Below are 11,102 nucleotides of genomic sequence, written 5' to 3'. Positions count from 1 at the left end.
AGCAACGCGGGCTGAGAGACGTACTGGCCTGGAGCAGCAAAGACACCGCTTCCAGCAGCTCCCATTGGCCTGGAGCAGCAAAGCGTGGCCAGTGGGAGCCATGATCGGCCGAACCTGTGGACGGGGCAAGTAAACCGGCTCAGCCTGCCAGGGGCTTTCCCTACACAAGCGGCATACCAAGTTTGGGAAACACTGTTATATGGCATTCATTGCTATGGTATCTGAGTTCAACCATGACCACAACTAAACCTATAGACAGGTCTACTCTTGAAAAGTCTTTGCCAGTAAAGCTGTACCAGTATACTACACCAGCAAAACGCTCCTAGTGTGGATGCAGGAGTTGTTCCTGTTCCCACTGAAATGGCAAAAATCCCATTGACTCCATTGGGATTAACACATCTTGGGACAATCATGCATTTGTGCTTCTCAACTTTCTGCCCTGCTAATCTACAGACACAGACTTCTGAGCTATGGAAGCCAAGGAGTTTATAAACTCTTAGGAAGAGTCAGTCCCTGTCCCAATGTGTTTTGTACAATGCCTAGCATAATGGGGACTGAAGTTGAGTCCTGTAATAAGCTTGACAGCAAAAAGTAATATAATGATAATGAGAGCCTGGGGCCCTAGAAATAAACAGACTTGCGGTGTAGGGTTTTGAGCAATATTGAAGTCCATCTGTAAAGTAAAAGGTAGTGGGGTGGGATGGGTGAGTGAAGAAAGCAATGGGAAACGTTGCCTTTTCTTTTAAAGGGAATTATATCATTTTACCCTGAACCTTGGTGGGGTGGGATGAAAAAGGGAGTCATCACACAGGGCCCAGGCCTGAACGACCTAATCAGGCAAAACTACCACTGGTTTCCCTGACTTTCCAAAACCCTTGGGCACTCAGATTCCAGCATGATGAGGATGATAGCAGCACCCAGATGGAGGGGAAGATAATTATGGGATTTTGTTTTTGCACAGTAGAAAGGGGTGGGGAGCCACAGGGTCCTGTAAAGTCTGCATAAGTTTTCCCAGAGTAACTGAGAGACGTCCCTACAAGTGTGGTGATGAATCTGAGCTTCGGGGTGTTTTTCTGAATCAACCCTCTGAACTTCTTAGGAGACATTTAAACACATTTAAGCAGGAAAGAACCACAATGGGAGGCTTTAGTTCTTTTACCCATTTCTGGTCCCCACAGCAGCACGTCTTCACCAGAAATGGTTTTCTTGCTTTGGGCGGGGGTAACGGTGGGGAAGGAGTCACTGCCAGGAGATGTGGAAAGGGGGCCCCAGAGCGTTACCTTGAAACCGGATCCCCCGGGATGTGGCGGAAGGGAAACAAGGTAGCTGAAAAGTGGGCGGCCGGCAGCAGCCTGCTGTTTATAAGGGGCAGGGGGAAGCGGGCACGGAGGTTTAGGCAGAGCAGCGTCTGGGACACACCACAGCGGGGAGGCTGCCTGGGGCAGGGAGCGGAGGCAGGTGCGGGCGCTCCGCAGTCACCGCCGGGCTGGGAGCAGCGCAGGGAGCAGCGGGCAGGTGAGGCTCAGAACCGCTGGGACGGGGCCAGTCTCCTGCTGAGGAATCTCTCCCAGCCCCGAGCCCGGCTTCCCCTACCTGCCCCCACCGCCACCCCCCGCCCCGGGCAGGAGGCCGCCGGGGCTCGGCCCAGGGCTGAGCGATGGGGACGCTCCAGCCCCCCTGGCGCCAGCGGCGTGTCCGAGCGACCCCCTGGCCCAGCCCCTCCCCGCTCCCCGCTCCCCTCCCGCGGGGGCTCAGCGGCGCACGCGGGCAGCGGGGCCCCTTCCCCGGCAGGAGCGGGGCCGCGTCTCTGGGGGCTGCTCGCTCCGTGGCCAATGGCAGCTCGGCGTGACCCGCGCCAGGGGAGCCCTGCCTGCCGCCGGGACTGACAGCAAAGGGCTGGCGGGCACTGCGGGGGGCGGAGGGGCTACTGGTGGTTTTGTCCCTCTGAAGCGGGGGGTGCTAGAGGTGACAGTGTTGCTGCCCTGACGTGGGGGGATGCTACGGGTGATAGTGTTGCTGCTCTGATGCTGCGGTATCTCCCAGGGGGTAATACCTCTCTCCTGGAGGCACTGAAGCTGAGAGATCCTGAACTATAGGGTCACTAGTTCTACCTTTTGTTGCACTGAAGCTGAGGGATCTTCTATAGATCCCCTTAAAAAGCAAGATATTACTTCTGTATGCAACTGCCCTGGAGGATCCTTCTGGTTTTTTGTTTGTCTGTCTGTTAGTGGCTGCATGTAAATGTCAAGTGGTCCATTAGGGACCAGGCTGCCTATAGAAAGTCTGTAGGTGCATTGCAGTTGAGGAGATCCTATAAAGTTCTTTGTCTCTGTTCCTCTTTCTGTGCTTACTTTAGAGGTGAAGGGACCTTGCAGTTGTAGAAAACTGTCATTATGGTTCTATTTATGGCTATATTGAAGCTGAAGAAACCCTACAGGGGGCTTTGTCTCTTGCACTCCCCATCCCGCCTTTCATCTCTCTGTGGCAAGAAGTAGGTTGTCTTTGAAAGTGGCTGTGATAAATGAGCACATAAATAAGTGTAATCCTTTTTACAATGGTCATTTGCATCTGTATGGTCGTCCTGATAGTAACCTATATCCCCAGGAGTTTGTATGCATGTCCAAACTAAAAGTGAGACTAATGGCCGTAACAGAAAGTTAAAAGATAAACTGAAATAAATTAATTATAAAATCCAGACAACAACATACACTAGAAATTGATCTAAAAGGAAGCTGAAGGGTAGAATAAGGATTTTGCACACAATGTTCTTGTTTAGATGTATATGTCAGCTTTAGTTTTGTTTAATTTTTTAATATGCCTCGAGAGCTGTTGGACCGAGATTCAAATGTATTGTTTTGTAAACATACATACATGCCATATAAAGGAACAAAACCCTGGTGATAGAATGTTGGTCATCTGTTTCCAAAGAATTCCACCATTATTTAATTAATCCAATAATACTTGGAAAGGATAAAGCATTGTGAATCTTTGCACAATTACCGTGATCATGATGCAGCAAAGAATCCTGTGGCACCTTATAGACTAACAGACATTTTGCAGCATGAGCTTTCGTGGGTGAATGCCCACTTCTTCGGATGCAAGTGGTGGAAATTTCCAGGGGCAGGTATATATAAGCAAGCAAGAAGCAAGCTAGAGATAACGAGGTTAGATCAATCAGGGTGGATGAGGCCCTGTTCTAGCAGTTGAGGTATGAAAACCAAGGGAGGAGAAACTGGTTCTGTAATTGGCAAGCCATTCACAGTCTTTGTTTAGTCCTGAGCTGATGGTGTCAAATTTGCAGATGAACTGGAGCTCAGCAGTTTCTCTTTGAAGTCTGGTCCTAAAGTTTTTTTGCTGTAGGTGGCCATCCTACAGCAAAAAAACTTTAGGACCAGACTTCAAAGAGAAACTGCTGAGCTCCAGTTCATCTGCAAATTTGACACCATCAGCTCAGGACTAAACAAAGACTGTGAATGGCTTGCCAATTACAGAACCAGTTTCTCCTCCCTTGGTTTTCACACCTCAACTGCTAGAACAGGGCCTCATCCACCCTGATTGATCTAACCTCGTTATCTCTAGCTTGCTTCTTGCTTGCTTATATATACCTGCCCCTGGAAATTTCCACCACTTGCATCCGAAGAAGTGGGCATTCACCCACGAAAGCTCATGCTGCAAAACGTCTGTTAGTCTATAAGGTGCCACAGGATTCTTTGCTGCTTCTACAGAACCAGACTAACACGGCTACCCCTCTGATACGTGATCATGATATAAATGGAAGAAATACTTTAGTCAAACATAAGTTATTGGGCTCAATACAAAGGTAACAGGGTGAAATTCTAGGGCTTGTGTTATACAGGAGGTCAGTCTAGATGATCTAATGGTCTCTTTTGGCATTAGAATCCATGAAAGTGGTTAGCTGAGTGTGACCAAAGAATCCCTTGGTGCCAACTGACATAGAGCACAGGGGATGCACAGGGTTTTACAGTGATCAGATATATTCATATTAAGTTACTAAATGGTTGCCTGTAAGATTTCTATCAAGAGCCAGTAGCCTACTGGCTAATCATTTTGCAATGTATGGGTGGATAATGTTTAAGGAGTTATGTGTCTATATTAGAAATTAAGATCTCAAAGCCTTGGAGTTAAGACATGTAACCAAGAGGTCATGTCTTACATAGGTTCCTTTTAAGCAGGAGGTTGAAGACATTTATGTCTCTATCTGGTCATGTGTGTATTGGCCATTTTATGTCTCACATGGATGCTTGTTTGCACACTGAGCCTGACACCACTTGAAAGATTGCAAAATCTACCAGATTTACAGGAAGACATAAACAGCAGCAAGGGGTCCTGTTTATGAGTAAAGACAATGGATTGTGGGGGAATATCTGGGAATGCAGATGGACACACTGCATCCTTCATCTAGGAGACAAGCTGACAGTATGTCTTCTCTCATGGAAAAGGGTTCACAGTCTGGCAGGAAAGCACTGGGGAGCAAAACTTTATTGGACATGAGAGTATTTAGTTAATTAAGTCTAGTTTCTAGAATGTGTGTTAGGATTTTATTTTATATGTAAGTATTTGTTTCCAATAGTTCTGCTGGCTACCACTTGACTATGTAGTGCCACTCCCACCCCTTAGCAAGGGGGTTCTCTCCAGGGCCGGCCCACAACATTTTGGCACCTGAGGCGGGGACCTCAAATGACATCCCCATGCCCCCTCGCTTGAGCCAAAACTTTGAAAGGTCTACGTTCTGCCTTCTTCCTAGTAAACACTGGCATTTTTATCTGTTTGAATAATCAAAGTGGTGCTTTCCATGCCATCTTGGTTGCAAAGATTTGAACTGCTTCCTAAAGGTCCACAGTCTGGGCCAGCTCATGCTCTGTTGAGATGGTTGCAAGGTCGACCAGCCTCTTCTGTGTCGTTGTGGAGCACAGATGTGTTTTTATTAACTTCAGCTTGGAGAAGCTGCGTTCTCCACTGGCAGCTGTTACAGGAAGTGTTGGAAGGATGTGCAGAGCAACAAAAGCATTTGGAAAGACGGTGGTCATCTTATTTGTGCACATATATTCCAGAACAGCCTTTGGAGTTGATCTTGCTGAAATGTATCTTGAAAGGGCTTTCAGTTCATCACCTAAATCACTCGCATCAATATCACGCATGTCATCATGTGTCAACACTGTCTCTAGTGCCCTGCATTGCTGGTGTAGGTCTTCTTCAGGTATAGTGAGGAGTTTTGGAAAATCATACAACATCCCAAATATACTGCTGTGTTCCTTGAGCTGCATGAAACGTTCTTCGACTGACTATATTGAACAATCTGGCACCTGGTTAAATAATTCAACTTTGAATTGTTGTTTGGGGTCTCTTATGGGATTATCCCATGTCTTGTAATCAAAATGTATTCTTCCACAGTGACTCTTGTATTCTTGAATGGATGGGAAAATAGCTTCAGTGTGAAGTTCCACTGCCAACTTCTGTGCACTCTTCAGAATGTTTTGAAATCCCTCATCTGACTGGTAAGGCTGTAGGTTTGACTTTGTTTTGTCCAGTTGTTCCATTGCTCCAGATGTATCAAGGTCAACACCTTGAAGTCTCTTGCTTACAACATTTATTTCAAACAGTATGTCATGCCACAACACTAAGCCACACAGAAATTTGAAGTTATGTATGTTTCTGGTGATTCCATTTCCCTCTGCCACTGTTCTCCCACGAACAGTTCCTGTCATAGCATTATCCTTCATAATGGCAACAATGGCATCATCTATCTTCCCAATTTGGTGTTTGATAGGCCTTATCACCTCCACTCGAGTACAGCATCAAACTCAGCTCTCAGCTCCACAATTTTAAGGAAGTTTCCATTGTTTGGCACATACAGGTGATCTGAAGTGCCACGCAGTGCTAGGTTTTGGGTAGCAAGCATTCTCACAATGGCAATGAGCCTTTTCAGAACATTTTGCCTGTAAAGAGACTCTGATGCAATCTTCTCTTGATGCTGATCATCTATGAAGACCTTTAACCTTAGTCTCATCTCAAACTCTTTCCAGCTATGGAATGCTCTCTGGTGATTTGCTGCCTTTCCCGTCTCATGGCATGCCAGATTTCTAGCCATATTTTTCCAGTCCTTTGTTCCTGTACAACCAAATGTGGCTGGAACATTAGACTGAAAGAGTTTGCAACAGAAACAGTATGGAGCATTCTGGGTTTTTGAGTACATAAGCCATGGCCTCTCCACTTCGTCACCATTGGGGATTTCACGCCAGTAATGTATTGAATGGAAGCTTCTCTTTTCATTGTCTTCGGGGAACATGAAGTTTTTCACTTGCTGTGGCCCATGCAGTACAAGGAAGTCCCTTAGGCTACTGCTCAAGTGGGTCCACAGTCCTGGATCATCTAGACTTAAGGAACTAAACTCAGCAGCAGCTGTTTCTTGCACCTTCACCACACTCTTCTCCGATCTACACTTTTCTTCAGGAATGTGCATGGTTACATCCATTTAAGATGGAGATATGGATGCTGCAGTAACTGCCAGGTCACCTGCACTCTGAGTAACTGGAAGATCAGGCATCTCCTCACCACTCACATCCTCACTGGGGCCGGAAGGCTCACCGTGAACATTTGTGTCTGTGTATCTCAGGAGAGCTCCTTCCTGCTTAGATAGAAAAGCTCCTTTGCTTTCTTTCTTTTTCTGAATGCTGCCCCAGAGAGGCGTTTTCTTCTTTCACTCATGACTGCTGTTCTGTGCCAGCTATAGTGGCTCTCAACACTCAATTGAAGGGGACAAATAATCAGGCTAGTAGCAGGGCCTGAGTGAGGGAAGATATCAGCATCTTAAGGCCCTAATTTTGCACCATGAAGGCACATTGCATCTGTGGAAGGATTTTCATCTACCTGGATCATCAAGACCTGCACTGCCAATTCCCAGTATAATAAAGTGTTTCTAACAGCATCTCCTTACAGGCCTGCAATGTCTCCACATGCACCACCTGAGACATGGGGGAAAGACAGAACTGGGGGTGGGGGTGGGAAGAGAGAATTTTGTTTAGGAACATTCAGAGAGTGTGTGGTCATGTGATCTGGTGTGCCTCTTGGCAAAGCCTTTAGTAATTACAAAGCATTATTTATCTCTAATCATTTAAAGTTTTCACTGATTGTCTATTTCTCTTTGGTCAAGTCCTTACATAAAGTTTATAGTTACCGTTTTTAATGTGTTTGCTTGTGTGAGTTTGAATTATTTGTGAGTTCAAGTGCTGTAGCCACAGCCTGAGTGTGGTTATCCCTTGTCTCACTGGAAGCACCACCAAGTAGCCTGATCCTTTAGCATACCAGGAGGGGGAGGCAGGCACCTACCAGCAGCACCACAAAATGAGCCCAGGCTGACCGAAACTTTGGAACTGTCCAAAAACTGTGAGGTACCCCTTTCCTGTTTGCACTGCATTCTTGTACTAAGCCAGCACTGAAAGGGAGAGTTACATCTATACTTTGTTAAATAAACTTTTGCCCGTTTTCACTGTAAAACGTATCTAAGTGTCGTGTGTTAAGCAAAGAGGTGATCTGAGCTGGAACTGGTAAGCTGGAGTGTACTGTTCCTTTCCAAACAGCAAATCTGTAAATACTGTGAGTTTGCAGTGGAGCAGGGAGATGCTCAGAGAGCTCAGGGGTTAGAATGTGCCTATCGCTAACCTGTAAAGAGACAGCAGGGCCTGCCTACGCCTAGAGGGGAGTGCTTGTGTTGCCTGTGTCCACTGGAGTTGGGGAGCTGACCCCCATCAGGCACAGACAAGGCTTTCTGGTGCTAAGGGCAGGTGGCCACAGCCCTGGGTATCCCCAGGAAGCAGGCAACATTGTTGTCCTAATTTTAAAAAATGAACATAGTTCTTTAGAAAAGTAATTTACCCTGATGTAAAAGTAGTATGTAATGATAAATATTTTTTTCTTCCCTAGGAAAAGTTGTCAAAAGGATACCATTAATAAAGAAACATAAACATATCTTAATGTGAACGCTTTGAATGGCTATTGTCTGTGAAAGGTTGTGCTGTTTTCTTGTGTATGCAGATTCTACCCAAAGTGATTTACTTCTGCAAGTCTAAGAACCATACAACAGAATAACACAATGAAGGATGATTTCATAAATTACATAGAAAAGAAACCACCTAATCCTAGTAAGTTTTTCAGTTAGTTGTTTCTTCTTTTGAATGTTAGGCTAGTTGTTGGAAGGATGTACTCCATTGCCACGAAACTAATCCACATTTTGAATCTTGTCTGTTAGCCATGAGGGATTTCTATGGAAAAACAGATCAGCCCTCCCATCGTCCTCCACAAATCATGCTACTCTGGCTATTAAGCTTTCTTCTGTGGTGTCTTTACCCAGCGAGTATGGACCCCTCTTGGGGATCTATGCGGAGGAAACAGCATTCAGAAAATATTCGTAGCTAGCACTGAATACATGTATTCTCTTTTAACTTAATCACAGCACTGGCTAGGCGTAGCTCTGTGTGGCCTTTCTACCAACTTAAGTGACCCTGGTGTGCCTAGCGAGTCACTCTAGTTTGAAAATAACTACGGCTCCCATCCTGCGAGCATTTATGCACATGAGTAGTCCCACTGAGTTACAATGTGGCTGCTCACATGCCTAAAGTTATTTACATGCATCAGCAATGGGGCCTAAGTGTTCAAATGCTCCACTATATGAGTCAGGAGCCAGTTAACTGCATTTGAATTGTTCTATAATCAAAACAAACATAATAATGTCCTGTAAGTCTCTACAAACATGTTCTAAAAACTAGTGATGGAAAACACAGTAGTTATAGTTCAGGTTGAGATAGGATAGACAGCTGGTGTGTTGTGACCATCTTTTATCCTGTAGTTCACAGTCACCTCACTATTCTGTTGTGATTCCTCTGCCTGTTTCTTTCATCCACTTGTTACTTCTCATCTTATTCCTTGATTATAAACGCTTTTGGGTGGAGATCTTTTTTTACTTGTGTTTCTACAGCCATAGCACAGTAGGGTTGAGGCCTGTAGGTACTACTGAAATACCAACAAATAATAAGATGCCTGTTCCACTCTAAGACCCCAATCCTGCAAAGACAAAGGCCTGGTCTACACCTAAAAGTTAGGTCCACCTAGCTACGTTTCTCAGAGGTGTGAAAAATTCATACCCTTGCGAGACATAGGTAAGCCGGCCTAAGCCTCAATATAGGCACCATTAGGTTGACAGAAGAACTCTTCCAGCAACGTAGCAGGTGGATTCACTAATCCCTTCCGCCAGTGTAGTAAGTGTATATGCTACAGAGAGCATAGCTGCAGCTGTGCCACTGCAGCGCTTCTAGTGTAGACACAAACTTAGGCATTCCCTCAGTTTTTGCAAGATTGAGGTCCAAGTTAGTCTTTAATGACTTCCCTTAAAATTAGTTTTTTGGGCTGAAAATGATGTTTGTTCTCAGCTTGGATGTGATCTTTGGGGAGGAAAATATTGAAAGTTACTGACCTGTTTCAAGAGCATGAGAAAAATATGGTTTTCCTGCTTTAAAAAAATCAACGGTTTTGGTGCGCCGATAATTCAGAAAGGGATTTACTGTGCTTCATAGGAATCTGACTTAAAAGACCTTACTATTTGTGAAAGCAAAACCTACTTTCCCCTCCACAGAATCTGCAAGTAATGGCTATGACAATCCTGCTTTCCAACATGATGAAAAACCTGAGCAAAATGACCAGTTACAGAAGAACAAGAAAAAGTAGGGATTCCTCGATATTAATACGCTGTTAAATTTCTTGCCCTGCCTTTCAAGAAAGGGTCTGGATTAATTTTGCATTAATCTCTTTAGAAAGAAAAATGAGGAGTCAAAGGAAAAGATGGTTGGCATTTTGAAATTGGTTAGTGCATAGTTTATTGGTTTGATTTATATTTCTCATTGTTCCTTTTCTTTGCCTGTTGTATGTTATGGTAACAGACTAATGTGCAACCACAATACTGCATTTCAAAAGAGAAGAAAGAGGTCTGTGCAAAACTTAGTATTGCCGCACAGCCATTTTTGTGCATTGATCTCAGGCTTCCCTCTTTAAAAATATGGGATCTTGTGCAAAGTTCCCCTCACAGCTAACTGCCAGTGCTTGACAATGTTTCAGCACTAGCACCATGACGGAGTGAAATCCACCCATGTTAAGGACTGAAGTGAAGCATGTGCGGTAAGTAGGGCCTTGCCCTGGCTCTCTCAACTGGAGATAATTTTACCATTAGTGCATAATGTCTCATGAATTATCCAGAGAAACAAGTGCCCTGTTTTTCTTAAATGTGATAACTGCTACATACCCGTTTCTGCTGGTAGGCAGCAGCCAAATGTTTGTTACTTACCTGTGCTTGTTTACATTTTAAATGCACTGAGTAAATATGGGATGTAGTAGAATGCACCCAGGGAGGCAGTGAGTTGCACAGGTGATATCATCACTTTGTGAAAAATGTTAGGCCTGGTCTACACTAGGCGTTTAAATCGGTTTTAGGAGCGTAAAACCGATTTAACGCCAAAACCGTCCACACTAGGAGGCACCTTATATCGATTTTAATGGCTCTTTAAACCGGTTTCTGTACTCCTCCCTAACAAGAGGAGTAACGCTAGTATCGGTATTAACATATCGGATGAGGGTTAGTGTGGACGCTGATCGACGGTATTGGCCTCCGGGAGCTATCCCACAGTGCACCAGTGACCGCTCTGGACCGCAATCTGAACTCGGATGCAGTGGTCAGGTAAACAGGAAAAGCCCCGCGAACTTTTGAATATTTCCTGTTTGCCCAGCATGGAGCTCCGATCAGCATGGGTGGCGATGCAGTCTGAAATCAAAATAAAAAAAGAGCTCCCGCATGGACCATGCGGATGTGATCGCTGTAAGGGCAGGCAAATCCGTTCTATCCGTTCTATCAGCGCTCCGTTACAGAAGATGAAATTCAGAATCCTTTTTTAAAAATCTCCAGACAGACGCCATAGCAGGGACTCAGCGCACTGCAGCGTGACAAGCGTAACGGAAAGCCAAAGAATCAAATGGATGCGCATGGACTGGAGGACTGAAGCTATCCCACAGTTCCTGCAGCCTCCTAAAATTATTTGCAT

General features: G+C 45.1%; 1 protein-coding gene across 1 annotated transcript in view; it reads left to right on the top strand.

Annotated features, from left to right (window-relative positions):
• The first annotated feature begins 1,408 nt into the window (after nt 1-1,408).
• LOC123363988 (ATP-dependent translocase ABCB1-like) overlaps nt 1,409-11,102 on the top strand; it is a 56,361-nt gene continuing 46,667 nt past the window's right edge. The window contains exons 1-4 of the mRNA XM_045005669.1: nt 1,409-1,515; nt 8,053-8,159; nt 9,647-9,734; nt 9,825-9,873. Of these exons, the coding sequence (XP_044861604.1) occupies nt 8,111-8,159; nt 9,647-9,734; nt 9,825-9,873 (186 nt within the window). The 5' untranslated portion in view covers nt 1,409-1,515; nt 8,053-8,110. The remainder of the gene's footprint in view (nt 1,516-8,052; nt 8,160-9,646; nt 9,735-9,824; nt 9,874-11,102) is intronic.

The sequence above is a fragment of the Mauremys mutica genome, chromosome 2 (assembly GCF_020497125.1).
Source record: "Mauremys mutica isolate MM-2020 ecotype Southern chromosome 2, ASM2049712v1, whole genome shotgun sequence".
NCBI lineage: Eukaryota > Metazoa > Chordata > Testudines > Geoemydidae > Mauremys > Mauremys mutica.
Note: the sequence above shows the minus strand (reverse complement) of the source record. Positions and strands in the feature narration are given on the sequence as shown.